Below are 18,987 nucleotides of genomic sequence, written 5' to 3'. Positions count from 1 at the left end.
GAAGACAGGAAATTTATTGTCTTGATTTTTAATAAGTAAAAAATATAATTAGAGTAGCTTTTTAGCAAATGTCTTACTTAGATCTATAACAAAAAACAAAATATGAAGTACTTTAGACAGACAATAGCAATTGTTAGTAAAATGGCAGTGAGCAACAGATGTGCAGATTACCCAGATTTGTGGACTTGGGATCACTGTTGGGATGGATGGATTGCAGAATGAGCATACCTGGGCCACCTGAGGCCTGGGGTGCGAAATTTACATAGAAACTAAAGATCAAAGATTTGAGGATTAAGTGGTGAGGGTGAGCTTCAGCACCATCCAGCGGTCAGATTGAAATAGTTTAGATCCACTGTGTCCCGCTGCACCAAACTGTCTAAAGTATCCCATACCGCGTTTAATTGTGACTTGGATCTGGTTATATCCAGATCCATTGTTCTGTTAAGGGAACGAAGACACCCACAGCCCGGGGTAAAAAACGGAAAGGTGGTGATGATGGTTTGGTGTCGCCACCGATCACATGAGCTGCCTTCATGTGACTGTCTCACGTGGTTTCTGGGATAAATAGGACCGTCTCACACTCATACACTTTGTTGTTCAGTGGCCCACCGTTAAACACAGAGGAGAAGATCTGATCAAGTTCACTTCAACAGCTGATAAATAAGCTACCGGTAAGAGACTTTAGCAGTAGTTGTTGGTGTGTTTCTCCACGTTTAAGCGGCGTCTGTTTGTGAGGCTCCTGTTATCAGACGTTATTACAGTTACTGATTGTTTACACAGTGAGTTAGCAGTTAGCTAAGCGTAGTTTATATAAGCCAGCAGACACAATACGTTAAATGTGTGCAATTAATATATGTTTTGTTTGACAACGATTTATTTGGCAAGAAGGAGCAGTTTCATCGTAGCAGTTACTTGTTTTTGTGATTGTTTGTGACCGCCTGACCCCATTTTAGCTTCACGGTCAAAGGTGATGAGCGTTGGAACAGGTGGAGCTGCTAAGTTGTCCAAACACACGTGTGTCTTATTTATTCATGATTATGGCACATCAAACAATGATCAATGAAATCTGATTCAAATGAGGGCGATGACTTAATATCAAAAGTAAAAAATTAATATGGAACATAATACTGAAGAGGCAAGGAAATGGAAAGTGAAAGCAAAGGCAGCCATTCCGTCCTCTGTTTTAACCAGACAAAAGAGAAGGACTGAGACTTTGTGTTCTTACTTATAAACATGTCTGGGATAAAGCAGAGGGGAAGTCAACCTGAACGAACTGAAAGTAGTTGGTATGTAAATCATATGACTATATACCGAGCTATAACAGTGAAAACTACAAAAGTTTTCACACTTGCAAGTAGATAGAAAACAGACTTTGGCCTTTTTTTAATGACTCAGTAAATCTGGCTGCATTCCCCTTCCCCTCAGCTCTGTGACAAGGAAGGAGGAAATGCATTTTATCAATCACATGACGGAAAGCAAACCAGACAGGTTGATGGAGTACTATTAGAGATTTATCAGACTTTTTTTAAAAACATGATTCCTTTAGTTTTGACATCAGAAACTTCGGGTGTCATGTTTAGTGTGTAGTTGTTAAAAAAGGAAAGAATAAGTAGTTGAGCACAATATTTCAAAAAATTGCAGTAGTCAACTCTTTGACAGCCAACAGGATCATTGGTTCTACTTTTCTGCTTATAAAGTAGTTGTTCAGGGACTTGACTCTCTGTGGATTTGGTGGTGACTCATCCATTTCAGACTTGATCGGAAACCTCCCACACAGAAGAACTTGCACAAGCCCTTGGCCCCTTGAAGGTATTTAGAAATGTTAAGAAATAAATAATAATTTATTCATTGTCAATTGTCAATACTGCCACAAAAGGCCTCACAGCCCTCCACTATGACTCAGCGAGTTAATTTGGCTGTGTGAGTCTTTGTATGACAGCTGTGTTGAAAGTAATTGACATGAGACTGATTTCTTGAGGACAGCCAGCGCTGCAGATCAGCAGGCACATGGTGACTTCCCCAAATCATTGTTTCAGCTACAAGGGTGTTTTTGGTTTAACCACTTCCTTAAAACCTGACCAAAGAAAACCTTGTTGTCTTTCATACTTTTTGTTTGTTTGTATGAGTTTGTCCATGGTACAGCTGGAGGACCCATTGAAATCTGTCTACAAACCACCCTGTAACCATAACCTAGTGGTTGCAGATAAACTTCCAATACCCAGCGAAGAAATTCAAAACTGACCATTTTCTTACATTACACAAATTATGATATATGATGACCTGCGTGTGGTGTTAAAGAAAGTTGAGCACGTACAAGAGCCTGGTTTAGATTTTGGAGAAATGATGGAGGGTGATTCCAGCTTGGCAAGTCGTACTTCAGCGTGACTTCAGAGAGCAGATGTCTTTTTGTAAAGTGCAATTTTCTTTTCTTTTACTTCCCTCTGTGTATTTTTTTTTTTTTTTTTTTTCTCATGAAATTTCATCAGCCTCAGTCATATGGTATCAAACCAGTTTCACTAGAGTTTTTTTCTCTCTGACACACCTGAGGTGTTTTCATTGGATTCTCTTCTGCTTTTTTCATAATAGAAACAGGACCTGTCCAGACAGGTGTGCAGATATTACAGGTCCCTAACAAGACTGGCTCTTGTTCTTGAGGATAGCTCCATGGCAGTATAACAAAATATGCACAGAGGGTCAATAAGTCTGTTAAGTTCCTAAATAAGTCCATGTAAAATTGTGTTTGGATTCAAATTTAGTTGTGGTTGTCAGCAGATTTTTGGCTAATTCTCAGAATAACTGCGTGCTGAAAAAGTCAACATGTGTCTCTTTCTGACACAAGGCTTTTATTCACTCCTGCTGTTCATGCCTCCAGAAAAGATACATCATCATCATCTGTTGTCCTTTTTTTATCATGGGTGTCAGGGTTTGAAGCTACATGTTAGTTCTTCCCATTGTATTTATAAAGAAGCACAGTGTCTGCACTGGTATTGATTTTTCTGGACTTGGAGCATCCTGCTTATCCTGAGAACAGCCCTGCCTTCAGTTTAATAGGCTACAGTATGATGTCTAATGGAACTGATCTCAGCTCTCACTAGTGCATCTCACCTCTATAATATGGTCCATATTATCTATTGCATTGTTGCTGATTTCTGCAGCACGAGGATATATTTTTCTTCTTCTGCCTTTTCTTAAGCAGTAACTGAAACACAGCCTAGTTACAGTTAAGTGAACAACACTTGTACAAACGAAATGCACTGCATATTGAAAGTCTCTTAAAATCAAATCAATTTCTTGTGTGTAGATTTAAATCTAATGAATTAGTCCAAATCAGTGGACTGTTTATTGTACGTGTGCTGACGCAGTCTGTTTAACCACTGGAAAGGACTCTGACTAGTGTGACTGAGGAGGAGGTTTTTTCAGCTGTGTGTACACATGTTCCACTTGTAGATGCAACCGCAGTGATGCGGTCTAGTCGGCTGTGAAAGAACTTTTTTTGTAGACTGGTTTTAGGAGGGTATGTAAGTGGGGAAAAACTTGTGTTAAAGCATAACATTACATTTTCTCATGCGTGTATGGGCTACAAATGTGAAGTTTTTCTACACAGCTGAGTTTTTGTTTTGAGGTTTCCTTAACTTCCCCATTTCCTGCTCATATAGCAGTTTGTTTTTTTTTTTGGTTTTTTTTCCCCCAGTATTTTCAATCTGTCGTCCACCCTAGACTGTTATATTTACTGTCTTTTGGGGTTAAGTACTGCACTTTGTCTTGTCTCCCTTCATCGTTCATGCCTGAAAGTTGAGGGAAATGAAAATGCTGATTTTGCCGGGAATAGAAATGGAGGCTGTGTTGGTTAGAAGAGGAAGTTGGTCATTTATGGTCAGATGTTGTGATTTGACTCTATAGCTCAGACCTAGTGTAATGAATAACCAATTTACTCATGTGTCCTTCATTTCGTGTTTTTTTTCAGGCAAAATGTGGCATGCAGCCTTACTGCTACTGGCTGCCAGCTTCTCGATGAGCCTGGCCAAACCCCGTCTGCATCCACTGTCCAATGAGATGGTAAACTACATCAATAAGGTTAACACTACATGGAAGGTGAGTTTGTTTTTCTTTTTTTCTTACCTCAGACTTCTCTCAGTGGATATAAGCAATTCTATTTGACTAAATCTCCCTTCTCTCCTGCAGGCTGGTCACAACTTCCATAATGTTGACTACAGTTATGTCCGGACTCTGTGTGGTACGATGCTGAAGGGACCTAAACTGCCAATCATGTAAGTCTCATGTAAACACAGTCTGTTGCTGGGTGTGAAATATAAGAGATTGACGTCAGTTTAGTATTGCATTACACTCACATATTAGTCAGAGTATTTGTTGTGTTGTACATCCCCTAATATGCGCACCATGTACATTTGTCTGTACATAAAGAAGTGGTGGCTTCAGTGGCACTGAGCAGGACTCTGTATAGTCACCTAAGTCAAATCTGCTTACATTATAATTGTATGTTTTACTGTAGTAACAGTAATACTTGACTCTACAATGCTGTTTTGCTCTGCAGGGTTCAGTATGCTGGAGACCTGAAACTACCTAAAGAATTTGACTCCAGAGTGCAGTGGCCCAACTGTCCCACTCTGAGGGAGATCAGAGACCAGGGCTCCTGTGGATCCTGCTGGGTGAGGGGGGGGGGCTCAGTGCTCAAAAGATATGACCATATGTAACTGGGCCTCGAAGGGCTTTGCAATCTGAGTGGCACATGACATGCTATATACTTAAATCTTCAAATGAACAAAAACAAAAATAAAGTGTTGGGGTTACCAATATTTCTTGCTGTGTAAATATGTACTCTAAATTTTATCCTACTATTCAGTGTAACCTTACTTATTGTCATTTAATCACATCCAGACTGTTTCCCTGTTTTTAATGGTTTGTTTTTGTGTTTGTGGCATGTCTTGGTTCTTCTCCCCACAGGCGTTTGGCGCTGCAGAGGCTATCTCCGACCGTGTGTGTATCCACAGCAATGGCAAGGTCAATGTGGAGATCTCCTCTGAGGACTTGCTGACCTGCTGTGAAACCTGTGGCATGGGGTAAGGGACAGAATGTGAGAAGTTTCATTGCTTTGTTGTGTTCAAATGTGAGGAAAGAATGAATTGGTTCAACACAAGCTTCCCAGTCAGACTTCCATCTTCATATCAGGTGAAGATGGAAGGCATGTCATGTTATGTCATGGCTGATACCCAAGCCACAAAGTGATTCACATGAAATGTCTTGTCAGTGTAATTATAAAATTCACTTTTAGTCATTAATTCACAGGGGATCACAGCAGTCCCTAGGCTCAATGTATTGTTAAATAAAAATGATTCCAGTGAGTTCCATACAATGAAGTATACAGATTTTACATTTGGGGAAAAGTGAGCACTGTTAATGAATTGAGTACTTTGTCTCAGTGCAGTAACAGTATGTACTGGGAGAGGAAAATTGGTGCGTCCCTAATATTTATACATTTGGAAGTAGCATGGAGTGCTTATTGGTTGTAAGTGGAGGTGTATTCATGTTTTTCTCTCTTTTTAGATGTAATGGTGGCTACCCCTCATCTGCCTGGGACTTCTGGACCCAAGAGGGACTGGTCTCTGGAGGTCTCTATAACTCCCACATTGGTGAGTTTTGTACCTGTGAGACTTCTATAGTGGTGTAAACACATGTATGTGTGGCATCTACAATTGACAATGACTCCATCTATGGGCCAACAGGTTGCCGGCCCTACACCATCGCCCCCTGTGAGCACCATGTAAATGGTAGCAGACCTCCTTGTACTGGAGAGGGTGGAGACACACCTCAGTGCATCTACCAGTGTGAAGCTGGATACACACCCAGCTACAAACAGGACAAGCATTATGGTAAGAAAGGCAGGCAGATGGAAAACATTTTGATTACTTGATAAAAGGAGAAATGAAATCTAACATTTGAACTGTATTTTGTTCTTGCCCTGCGCTTTTTTTGTTTCAGGAAAGGATATTCCTCATTATTATAAGTTGGTTAGAATGCTGTGATTTTGATTCACTTTTGCTTTAAGTCCATATTGATAAATGCATAAAGAAAAATAAAATGGCATTTATATGAATAGTAAACAGACTCTGGTAAAGTATGATTTATCATCTTGAAATATGTGAGAGACCATAGTGCACATACAGTAGAGTGTAAGACCACTTTGGACCCAACTATATACACATAAATAGTTCATTAGAAATTCAGTTGATTCAGCCATTGTATTAGAAGATGATGATACATTTATTTATTATTATAATAAATTTATCAGTAAACCTTTCACTAACTGGCATTCCTCTACACTGACTGGCTCGCAAATGCATAGTTATCATTAGATATCTGATAACAAGAAACTGTTTATGTTCTAACATCAGCCTAACCCTAACGATGGTGTGCACGCACGCACAGGTGCAGCACAGGATCCTAACTCTAAGTCTGTTGCAGGTAAAACATCTTACAGCGTAGAGGCAGATGAGGAGCAGATTCAGTCTGAGATTTTTAAGAATGGCCCAGTGGAGGGAGCATTTACTGTCTATGAAGACTTTTTGCTCTACAAGTCCGGTAAGAACACATGCACCATTGCCAGTATTATGTGCATTTATACTGCATTTGTCTAAGTACTTGTATATTCACAACTTGTAAAGCAAAGGGAAAATGCTGATTGCAGATTTTCCTCAGTGATTTTGTAAAATGTTTCTTTAGACATTTTTCTCCCACTTGAGCTCAAACTTGCTGACCACCCCATCCATTTTTTTTTTCCTCTTGTCTCCAGGTGTGTATCAGCATGTGTCTGGGTCTGCTGTGGGTGGCCATGCCATCAAGGTCCTGGGATGGGGGGAGGAGGGTGGCACTCCCTACTGGCTCTGTGCCAACTCCTGGAACACTGACTGGGGTGATAACGGTGAGCAGTGACATGGTTTACTTTTTCTTTTTTTTCTTTTTTTTTTTCTTCTTCTTTTTAACTAACATTTACACAATGATAATCAGCCTTACATGCACGCAGGGAATGGAATATTAGAAACACTGACGTATAATGCAGTCTAATACACAAACTGCAGCTTCAAATGACTCCATACCAGTAAATCAACAGCTCTGTCATGTGTAGATGCTCAGCAGCTGTTCTGTATATGAAACACAAATGCACATACCATTCTGTTTACACACTCAGGACATGATGATATTTTGTACTTACAAACACACAATTGTTGGTGTTAGGTCAAATCTATTCTATTCAGTGTATCATTAGCTAAAACTGAGCTAATTTAACTGTTGTTGTATTCTCTTTCTTGTCTCTGGTCTTCAGGATATTTTAAAATCCTGCGTGGATCAGATCACTGTGGTATTGAGTCTGAGATTGTGGCAGGCATTCCCAAGTAAAACCTAAGGTAGGACAACAATAGACATAATGGAAATATAAAGTAATGGTCTCAAATAAAACCCGTTTTTATGAAATTCTCAACAAATGTTTTATACTATGAATGTTGACTGAGTCTGTGCCTTACTGTTTTTCTTGCAGGTTTGTAGCAGTAGTGGCACATAATCACTAGAGGGCGACACACTCCTGCTTTAAGTAGTTATATTTAAAACCCACTGATCGCCCTGCACACAACCACGTTTTCTTTCTACAGCAGACTGAAAAAACTCAAGAGCACCGTTCACTTACTGTAGGTGGATTAGCAGATGGGGTATGACAGCAACTATGTGCCTGAACACAAATTACTGTTGATGAATAGAAGGTGAATAGAATAGAATAGAAGTTTGTGACTGAACTGTCTTAAGATCATGTTCCTTCACTTCTTAAAGCAAGGTCAATCAAAAGTTGTACAGGGAGAAAATGTTTAAGACATGCATGTGCATTTAATTTCATCTCAGGTGATTTGAAGCAGACTGTTGCAGGACTGATTGAATTTGTCCCTGTGTTGTGTGTATGTATATGTGTGCTTTTTTTTTTTTTTTTAATAATCACAGCTTCCATATTGACTGCCATTTTTATATTGGTGCCACCGCCACTCCAAAATGTCACGATGTACTCCTTGTAACTGGTGCCTGTTAGTGTTTTTAAATTTTAATGTCAAAAATAAAATGAAATGTCAATTTCTTTTTTTTATTAAAGAAATATGGTTGGAAATGACTGTCTTAATTGTCTGACTATCAATGGTAAAAATATTGGCACATTACTGTTATGTTTGGAATTAAATAAATCATTCTTTCGTTCCCATGGTGTTATTATTCTTGAATATGCATGCTAGCATTTTAAATCAATTAGCATTTTATCTGACTGAGGTGATGCTTCTCAAGCGTGAAGGGACTGACTGACCAAGAAAATGTGAGTCAAGCTGTGATAGATGAATGGATTAAGTCCATGTGAGTCAAAACTATTATGGTAGTAGTTGATAATCGTTTCTGCTGCGCCTAAACTTTTAATCCAAATTGGACAAAAAAGACTCATGGAGACTCAGATTTATAGAGGTAGGTATTTTTTTGAATGAATGAATGTTTGTCACAATCATTGTAAAGCAAAGTTACCAAATTGTTGGTGAACTGCAGTGGTGAATGGGAGTACTCAGATTCTTTGTTGCAGTAAAAGTAGCAATACATATTTTAGTGGAGAAGTATAAAGTAGCAGGTAATGGAAATACCCGAGAAAAGTACAAGATTAGAATGACTGCTCTCAGCTCTGTCACTTCCGCCTTGTCAGCAAAAAAAAAAAAAAAAAAACACTCCCCCTTCGTAGTATTTTAAAAAAATATATAAAAAATAGTTAGCTTCGTACACCAGCGTCCACCAATCAGACAAGCGGGACAGCGGTGCTTCGCGAAAAAATAAAACGGTGAAAGAAATCTTCTTTGCTAAAAGATATAGACAGTAGTTGTTTACAGACACACAATGGTGGTGTTTTGAATGAATAGCTGAAAAGCAGATTTCCGCCCAGGATCCGTCCAGTTGAGACACATCCGGGACACTCTGGTTCCAAAAACAAACAGATCCCTACGCTCAGTGGCGCTGGTGGAAAGTGCTTGTTCACTACACCCAGTGTGAGCCACTGTAGCCAGTCAGCGAGCGAGCGATGGAGGGGGGAGGCAGTGTTTCGTGGATGAAATATGGGCCTGTTGTGTCCCTGTTTGTGGTTATTTTGGCCCTCTGGTTCCGGTCACCCCAGAATGAAGACCTGGACGACCGGTTGGACACGGTCCTGTCCTCTCTTCTCCGGGCTGAACAGAAAGTCGGGATGAGCAACGTCGTCAGACCGAAAGTGGCCGTTGGTAAGTGTTGGGGGCTAGCTAACGTTAGCTAGCCAAATCTGATTTCAGGGGCTCATGGAGACTCTGGATTTTATTATTGATTTATCTCGAAATGAAAAACATGCTGCTGTTGAAGTTAGTAAATTTTTAACTTCAGCCATTGCTCCAACTCTCCAACAAAATAGAAAATTAAAAGTTGATTGATAACCCTGCACATTTTGAATCATCTTAACGTGAATATTGCAACGTTAACCTAAAACTTAAGTAGGCTATTAAAAGTTAGAAAAGGTGCAGGGAAACCTTTATTTTTAGTGAGCTGAGAATAACTGGCTTGGTTTGCCCCTTGATTGGTGCACAAAATATTATTGATGAAGGAGAAGAAGGGGAGATTAAAGGGGCGTGAGCATGAATGATCTGCACAGTCACCAGATTTCAATCTAGATTAGCACCTTGTCTGACCAGCGGAGCCCAGTTTGTTGTGAGAAGACATCCTCAAACAAATCGACTCAGCGTGTTTGAAATGTTAAGGGACAAAAAGTGCTTGGAAATGTGGGCAAGGTGGTGACAATATTTGTACCACGAACCTGTGTGAATTTAACCATAGTAACTAATGTCTGCCTTATGTCTCTAGTGTAGATGGTACCCTAGTTGTGACATCTATTACTAACTAGTATAAAGATTAAATAGTGAAAGCAGATGGTAAATTTGGGGGTACTTGCTGTGGTTAAAAACAATACAAATGTTGATTTCAGCTCCTGGTTATGGCTTTCCAATGTTGACAGTAAGTTAACAGCTCCATGTTCTTGTACCCACACCTTAAAACAAATGCCTGTTAATACTGTGAGTGGTGCCAAGAAGTGGTCTGTGCCACAAGTGAACATGACTTGCTATTACTGAGCCCCTTCTTCCACTGTTAACAGTGGGTACTAAGCCATTGCCGTATTAAAGGGTGGAATTCCTCACCTGAAGACAATCTGCCTCAGGTTTCAGCAAACATAGTAAATAGTGTGACCATTCTGTCTTGTCTGTCACACCCTTAACCTAAAATATTGTCCTTTGAACCTTGGTACAAACACACAACAGAAGTGATCACCATATCTGTCCAACCTTTACCCAGTTCAACACCAGGCCCAACCACAAAATCAGATCTGTTACATAGTGGTCATTGAGAATTAGATATAATAACATCATATGTCAGCCGAGTCACATAATATGACAGATATTTTCATCTAACCCTTTTGTGTTGCTGTTAGATGTGACAGGTAGACAGGTAGTGAATTAGGGTTAATCAGTACAACACAATGCCAAGTACTGTCCTGTTGACACAACAAAAAGCACAATAAAATCCACCACTTGTGCTGACCACATGATAACAAATATGTACAGGTACTTTTAACTTTTATATACAGCAAATTGTCAGGAAAACTCATAGATTGTTGGTTAAGAGCAAAGAAAAGCAATTAAGCAGCTTGAAATCAGACCAGAAGTCAAACTTAGTCAAAACAAATTCCAGTGTGAGATCTACTCAAACCTTTTGCGTTTTGGCTTCTCTAGTAGGTTGCCATCACAAGTGCGTTATCAGGGGTTGTTACTATTCATGTTGGCCTTTGTTCACACATGATAGATAATGTTTGTAGCTGAAAGCTATGAAAAAGATGAAACAGCTGAAACTATAATTGTACTGTTGCTAGAGTGTGAAAATGCCTGTGTGATTCACAGTCTTCTCCTTGTTCCCTTTTCCCTTTTAGGCTATCTCATTTTCTTCTCCCTCATGGTTTTATTGCATATTTATTTCTCTTTGTGTTCTTCTCTCTGTCCCACTCCTTCATCCTCAGGTTTTGGAGGTTGTGTTGACCTGATAGTGGATGGGGTGTCATTGCTTAATAAGATTGGCCTCCCTCCCACAGACCAGCCCCTGCATCATGACTACATAGAAAACGCTGAACAGTTGGCTCAGAGCTTTGCCTACTTCTTTGCGCCAGGAGCAGCTGCAGAGTAAGTGATGTGTGTGTGTACGTGCGTGTGTGTGTGTGAATAAGAGCTGGCCATTACATTTTTGTGGACTAGTTCAGGTAGTTAACCCTAAAGTCACAGAAGTAGAAATACAGTATATGTGCTCACAGAATGTCCTCTTGAACATATTTGAATACTTGAGTCTTCTCTGCGTTAAGGCTGATCCACTGTTTATATGCATGGTGTGCCAAGGGTGTTTGTAGTAGATAATCAGTTTGGGAGGCTTGAGACCACGAAAGAACAAATTTGAAACTGTTGGTGCGCCCCTCGGGCTACTGTGTTCCTCTCTCTCTCACATGCTGTTTCACAAACACACTCGCATTCCATCATGAATGTGTTGGGTCTTTGTAACTTGCATACGTACAAATAAATCTAGCTGCTCGCTCTTTCTTCTTTCATTTGTCCATATCTTTTTCACACAAAATAGACTGTCCAAGTAAAAGCTACATTTTTTTAAAATCCTCGCTTTAGTCAGTGTTTGTGTGTGTCTTACTGTCATTGTCCATTTGTTGATGTTTATCAGTTAGTTGCAGCCATTCTTAGCACAAGGTATTCATGCAGTTGAACTCATCTCCCTTCTCTTTTCTGTTACTGGTGACTGCTCCTGTTCTGGCACCTGTGAGCCCTTGTTCATTTGCTGGAACTAACACCTAAAGGCAACAGACTTACAAAATCATCATGAACAGAAAATACAAGGGCATATCTGTGAAACAGTGAATAAGAATGAACAGAAACAAGGTCTTTCTCAGCATTTATTGTTATTTCTTTTGCCTCTGTTTTGCTTGTTTTCTTGTGGAATTTTGTATTATGAACACTTGATGTCCACAAGATGACGACCAACCTTGTATGAGCAAAGTCTGAGACTGAGACTGAGTCGGAGACCATAATTTTGAAGCACTTGAGCCAGAAAAAGAGAAAACTTAAGCAGCTAAGTGATATGTGCAAGTAACAGAAGAGATGAATGGGTTTGTCTGCCAAATGCAGACCACGTCAAACCGCATGTATAATAGTTTTATTTCTAGTAAAATAAAATGTCTTTATTTTGCATAGTGTGCTGTTGCTTTTCCTTCTGTTTCTCTTCCATTGCTGTTAGTGACTTGTGCCAGAGAGGTGCTGGAAATAACCTTAATCTACAGGATGCTAGTGTTTGACTAACCAGACTAATCTCTTAAAGTAGCATACATACATGTTTCTAAAACCGTCTCTTGTAGGCTGCATGTTTATTGGTTTCATGCACACAACGCAACACTGGCTTCTCCTTTTTTTTTCCTATCTGTTGGCTGCACTTTCAGAACTCAGAATGACAAGACTGTGAAGTCAGAAATATTTCAGCTTTTATCAGAAAGGGGCCAATTTTCACATATTTTGTCAGGAGTCTCATTGCAGCAATGGGTGCCACACAGAGCCTGAGCGAAGCCAGGCATCATACAAGCATTAACTCATTATATCATGTCTTTCCAAACATCTTTCTGCTGCCTCCTCTCGTGTCATTAGCTCTCGACTTTCTCCTATCCTTTCCTTTCCAAACAGTCTTTCTTTCTATCTCTTTTAAATGTTTGTTCTTCTCTTTCTGCCTCTTACTTTTCTCTTAAACATTGTTATTCTTGATATAGCTGAAGTGTGTGTTTTGCCAACGAGCTCTGGCATGTCAGTATCTTCAGCTTTTAGCTGAGGTTCCTGTTATAAAGGAAACCTGTGCTGTTACAATATGATAAACTGTCAGTAGTACCACAATGAAAGAATGAAGAGGAAATGTTGCTGCTTTCATGTTCTGGTGTTTCTGTTTTCACATCATCTCACCGTTTTTTAATTTCTTTGTGTTGCAGGCGTTTCATGTTGAATGACACTCTCTTTAGTGAGCTGGTTGAGGCCTCCCGTGACCTACCTGGGAACAGATGGTCAGTAGGCGGTAATGCTCCGGTAATGGCTGGTCGTATGGCAACTGAAGGATGTGATGTGTTGCTAGGAGGAAGCTTCAGCCCCGACTTTACAGATGTCCTGTCCCAGCACATCACAGGTACACACACAAATGCACACTGTTAGACCCTTACTACTTTCCAGGATATATGTCTCCTCATATTTAGTTCCCATGATCATTTTCCTTTTTCCCTGAATTCCCCTCTGCCTTTCCTTTTGCACTGCCTCCGTTTCTTTTTCTTATTTTTTCCCATCTTCTCTGCCCTCTCTACTTTCTGTTTCTCACTTCTGTTCCCCTTCCACAACCTGTGCCCCACCTACCCCTGTGTTTGCAGTGGCAGGTAATATTCTAGACGAGCCAGACATTCATCTGATCCTAGAGTATCCATCTGGAGCTAGCTGGGGGCACTATACGTCACGAAGAGCCAACAGGTATGTTGAGCTTTTGGTGGCTATTTGTTGGATCTTTAGGGATCATAGAAAGGTAAACTGTATATGTGAGTCTCTTTTTTTTTTTACTTTTTTCACTGCTGTGTGTGCATGCGTACATGCGTGCATATAAATTTAGGACTCTAAGGTATTTGAAGCTGACTGTGTTTGGCCTTGCTTGTGTTTGTGCTCTGTAGATATATCATCCACAGTGATGACCATAACCCCTACCTGGACTCCATGGAGGAATTTGCTGAGAAACTCGGAGACTTCAAACCAGATTTGCTAGTGGTTGGTGGGCTGCAAATGATGGATAACTTCCCCTTTCAGTCAGGTAAGAGGAAACTGGTGACAACCTTTAATTGTTGCTTGTTTGGAAAATGTAATATTAGAGTCTGCTGCTTTGTGTCGCACAAGTGAAATAGGTTTTCAGTTAACCCTGCATGACTTTGCTGTGAAGATCTGGGAGTGTGAGTTGATGTAAGCTAAACTTTGGTACGATTATTAGTGATTACTTACTAACCCTAACCTTAAAGGGGCTCATCTATTCTGAGTTGCACTTAAAGGTCTTTTTATTTGTAAATTGTGAGTTTTATGTAGTAAGAGGGTAAGAGAGTAAAAAGAGTGTGACTGAGATTAGCATTGTTCACTGTAGAATAGTCTGCACATTTAGCTCATATGAATATTTATTTTGGCCATAATTACACTTATACTCAAAATTGTTAAGGTGAAAAAGTGCTAATTGTCTTATGTTGACACATTGCATTGGCGCCATCAGCTATGTAACATTGATAGTGACAACCAGCCTCCACCATAGTTTCAGTCAAGCCGTAAGTCGGTTTGGCTTGACTTTGATCCTATTTGAAGTATTTGTGATGGCTGTTCATGAGGACAGAAACTGAAAGAAGGAAACAAAGAAAAGGGCAGGTTGACAGTCAGTATCACACTGGCAGGAAGGTCATAACTAACTTCCCATTCTGCACCAGGCTGTTTGCAAATCAGTGGTGCCTCATTTGATCTGATGGTTGTCTTTTTCTGTCTCTTTGTCAATCCACCATTCTTCCTCCTATCTCATTTCTCCATATTTCATCACTTCTCAACCACCAACCCCCTTACTTCACTTTTTTATTTGTCTACCTTTTCTGGTTTTTGGCATCCTTACCTCTCTAATATTGTACCTCCTCTGTCCCTTTACTCACTTCCACATTACTTCACCCCCTTTTGTCTGAATACCTTTCATCTTTCCAGGTGAACGGGACGCTCTCTTCTCTCGCCTGGCCGACCTGCTGTCCTCCTCATCTCCTCAGATTGGTGTTCATTTTGAAATGGCCAGTTTCGTAGAAGAGAGTATAATGGAAGACCTGCTTCACTATGTCATTCCACACGTATGTATGACTGAGCTAATAATTACTCAACACCTTAATTAACAAATATTACTCAGAATGCAAAGAGACCAGAGTGATTACATAAAGACAGAGATTAAAAAAAAATAAATGGCAGTCACACCAGGAAGTCTGAAACTAGATTTGCTTAGTTGAATACATTTGTGTATGAAACATCGTGACCCAGAAACTATTTGCCTTCCTGTATTTGCATTGTTTTATTTAATTTATTTATTTGTTTGTTTGTTTGTGTTTGAGTTTTCAATTTTATAAACAAGTATTACAAATAGAAGGAACTACCATTCCAGGAGACTAAGAAAGAAAAGGAAAGAAAAAATAAATAAAAATAAAAATAGATAATGACCCTGCTCTTAAAGAGCCAGCCAGAAAATTGATGTCCTGGAACGCATATTACAATTACCAAGAGAAGCGTACATATACATATAAAGAGTACATGTACAAACATACCATGTATACACCTGAATCCACAGACATACATGCACTTACATAAATGCTTTAGACACTGTGAGCACACACACAATGCTTTACACTCATGATAAATAAGACAGAAGTGGTTGCCACATTCTGTCAAAGGTTGTAGAGCGAAGACAGTTCGTATATCTAATCCTCTCCAGATGCAACAAATTAGTGACCTCTGCTAGCCAAGTCTTAAAAGAAGGCACATCCTCAGTTTTCCAGAGGCTTAAAATGTTCCTCTTTGCAGTGACTGTGATACATTGTATTGCCTTTTGTTGCAAATGTTTTAAAAATGAAGAGTGATGGACCCCACCTAGGATGGCAGTGTAAGGGTCTGGTGTAATAGCACAGTCATATACAGAATTTGTTTATTTTGGGGCAAGATCAAAAGAGATGGTAGTTTATTTATTTTTATTTATGTTTTAAATTTACATGTTGATAAGCATATGTTTAGTGTCTTGCTGTGTTACATAATCACTGATGGAATCCCCCTTTTCCTTACATGGAGGGAACAAAAGTGAGAAAACAAAACAAGAGGACATTGACAAATACATTTTGGCCATTCAAATAACTACTAAATAATTCAATAATACAATAATTCTTTAGTACTAAGTGTCACAATTTTGCCCCATATTCAGAACAAATAATTTAAGGGATAAGGCTGGTGTTATTTTATGATTTTATTATTGATTTAAGAGTTTTTTTCAGAATATAATGAATGTGCCACAATGAAGGCTTTTCTTTGAGTCACTCGTTCTGTTGCTGCTTCCCAGGCGGACTCTTTGGGGATGAATGAACAGGAGCTTCCCAACCTGCTCAGCCTGCTGAAAGGCTCCAACATCACAGTGTTGTCAGACCCAAACCCTCGTGTAGCTACTGTCCTCGACCAAATGAGGGAGGTCTATCGCATTCTGAACCAGCGCTACAAGGATGCAAATGATGCTAGTGTAGAAAGTGACACAAACAGTTCTAAAGCTAAGGGTAAGCCGTTGACTCGCCTCCACGTCCACACACTGGCCTTTCAGGCCATGATCGTGACCCGTGGCTCTCAGTGGAAGAACACCATGTCAGCCACGGCCAAGGCCTCTCTCACAGCTAACCGCCATGTTTGTGGCTCTAATGACATTGACCCCAGCAAGGCGAGGCTCATCATGGATGACTCATTCTCTGTAAGCCGGCAGGAGGGCAGCCAGCGTATCCCTTTGCAAGAGACCAGGCCCGTCAGCTGCTGGGATGAGGAGGATTATGAGATCTGTGTGGCACCTGTGCTGGTGTGCACTGAGGTTTACCAAACTGCAGGTGGAGGGGACAACATCTCAGCTGCTGGCCTTGTGCTGCAGATCTAGACAAGGAGACTACATGTCCTATTTGTGTGTAATGCTAACTAGATGTTGGCAACAAGGTGACTCTGGAAACTTGATCTGAGTGTGATGGCAAAATAGCTGTTTTGGCAAACACAGGTACTGAAAGGTATCAGGCTAATGCTATCACACTTGCAGCTCATGGCCCAGGTGGACTATAAGGAAAACTGATTGTTATCACTCATAGGAGTCAGATGATCGGGTACAGTGGTTATTAATCAGGTTAACCCACTATATTTTAAATACATGGGCTCAGTATTGATTTTTGAAAGAGATAAAGAAAAACTCAAATATTACAGTTTTGTAAACTGAGTAAAGTCTATCTTAACCAGACTTTCTTCAGGTAATGCTCAGTGTGGTGTGTGAGTGTGTGCATTGTGTTGTGACTTATACATATAATAATATGTATTTTGTTGTGTCTTTGCCTGAGTGCAAAGCCCTCAGGTATACAGTTTATTTGATTTTTAGGACCGCCTTGGCACATACCAACCATCTTTTCCAAGTCATTGTAGCCCATCATCTGACTCTGGTGATTTTAATAACCTGTCTTCCTCTTTTTCTCCTTGACCTTACAAGACTTGGCCTTCAGTCAGGATGAGATGAAGAGGGATGAGGTTTGGATAAAGTCATTTTTACAGAGCCATGCTGGTAGATTGTGGCATGTTATTTTTAAATTGTGTATCAAGACTTTGAATGCATCATCGGTCTGCTGTATTTGCAGGGTCTGACAGCAGGGTTATACAACCTCTGCTCTAAGATACACTGTCTTTGCATAATTTAAACCTGTGGCTCTACTATGCAGCAGATTTATCCAGAGTTGTGTAATTACTGGAACAGCTGAATCTTTGGTTTCTTGGCAGCATGTTTATTAGGTGTTTTCACCTACTTAAAATCGACAGGTCCCACCACTGCACAAGCCTTTGCCCTCACCTACCTTGCAGCAAATGCAGTTTCAGAGGAGCCAACCTAAGGCTGACAAGTTAACAGCCTGGCAGTTTTAAAAGATCATATCAACTATTTTAATGAGAAGGTTCTGTCCTGCCTCTTCCCTCTCCTGTCTCATTCTCAAAGAAAGACTTCAAGTAGAAAGCTGGTGAGGTGATCACCTCCTGTTCTTCCCAATATATGTGAAAAATGCTGGTTTGGGTGAGTTTGATTTGCTCCAGGATTGTCATTCCTCTGTGAGTCATTTGCAGTGCAATAATGCAAAAGCTATGTTAAGAGACCACTGTTGGTAGCTGGATATGATGTCAAAAATTTCTTCTCTACCTCCACGCTCTTTCTGTTTCACCATCCCTTTTTCCGCTCTTCTTGTTGTTGTCTCTTTCCCATGTTTCTTTGTCACAGTTTTCTATTATTTGTCATATTGCTTCCTTGTTTCTTCCCCTCTTCTTGTGTTTGTTTATGGCTCTTTAAGGACCAAATGACCAGTGTGTGTAGACAACATTACTGTTCACAATATGGCTGTACACAGTGGAACCAAATCTCATGTGTTTTAGATTTTTCTAAGTTAGTAACATGACATTGTAAGCTTGACTTGAAGCCATGGTGCTACTCACCATCAATGGAGTAGTGGACCGCACTGAAATTATATTTTCCATATTTAGTCTTCATCTCACTCGTAGCAGGATTATTGCCAGATGAGTTGGTGGTCTGCTCCTGGATAGGCCCATTGCCCCTATCACTACACACACCCCCTATTATGTCAAAGTCATTACCGTCTTAATTCCTTTTTTTTTTTTTTTTTTTAAATAATTGTTGTTGAGATAATCTATAAGTTAAGGTTGGGCCCTGTCTCTAAATGACCATTATCATCATCATCAAACTCCTATTGCATTCTTCAGGATAGGAATCACTTTGAAACTATATTTACAGAAGTAACTGGATCTAAATGGGAATGATGCAAACTCTGTTATTTTTCTCATTTTGTACAAGTCAGACATTCCATCACAGACCCCACTTCAGCTATTTTCTCCATTTAGATTGAAGTATGTTTCACAAATACACCTCAATATGCAAGTATGAGTATTTTTTTCTTGCTTACACAAAATAATTTCTTTGTTTTTTAAAATGTGCTTGTTAAAGCCCAGTTTCAGCGAGGAACACATTTATTCGTGTTACAGTGCAACA

At 39.9% G+C, this 18,987-nt stretch overlaps 2 protein-coding genes across 2 annotated transcripts; both read left to right on the top strand.

Annotated features, from left to right (window-relative positions):
• The first annotated feature begins 563 nt into the window (after positions 1–563).
• LOC111219327 (cathepsin B-like) lies at positions 564–8,137 on the top strand. The gene is made up of 11 exons (XM_022741966.1): positions 564–671; positions 3,965–4,092; positions 4,183–4,268; positions 4,553–4,667; positions 4,963–5,078; positions 5,563–5,648; positions 5,742–5,888; positions 6,481–6,597; positions 6,809–6,937; positions 7,340–7,421; positions 7,553–8,137. The coding sequence occupies exons 2-10, from the start codon at positions 3,970–3,972 to the stop codon at positions 7,411–7,413; spliced, it is 993 nt and encodes a 330-aa protein (XP_022597687.1). The 5' UTR covers positions 564–671; positions 3,965–3,969; the 3' UTR covers positions 7,414–7,421; positions 7,553–8,137.
• Positions 8,138–8,928: 791 nt separating this feature from the next.
• On the top strand, positions 8,929–18,477 carry LOC111219002 (ADP-dependent glucokinase-like). The gene is made up of 7 exons (XM_022741540.1): positions 8,929–9,299; positions 11,114–11,273; positions 13,118–13,308; positions 13,544–13,640; positions 13,835–13,971; positions 14,886–15,022; positions 16,270–18,477. The coding sequence occupies exons 1-7, from the start codon at positions 9,104–9,106 to the stop codon at positions 16,840–16,842; spliced, it is 1,491 nt and encodes a 496-aa protein (XP_022597261.1). The 5' UTR covers positions 8,929–9,103; the 3' UTR covers positions 16,843–18,477.
• Positions 18,478–18,987: the final 510 nt, after the last annotated feature.

Source organism: Seriola dumerili, unplaced genomic scaffold (genome assembly GCF_002260705.1).
Source record: "Seriola dumerili isolate Sdu_G_001 unplaced genomic scaffold, Sdu_1.0 BDQW01000003.1, whole genome shotgun sequence".
Classification (NCBI taxonomy): Eukaryota; Metazoa; Chordata; class Actinopteri; order Carangiformes; family Carangidae; genus Seriola; species Seriola dumerili.
This window is presented reverse-complemented; position numbering and strand designations above follow the sequence as displayed.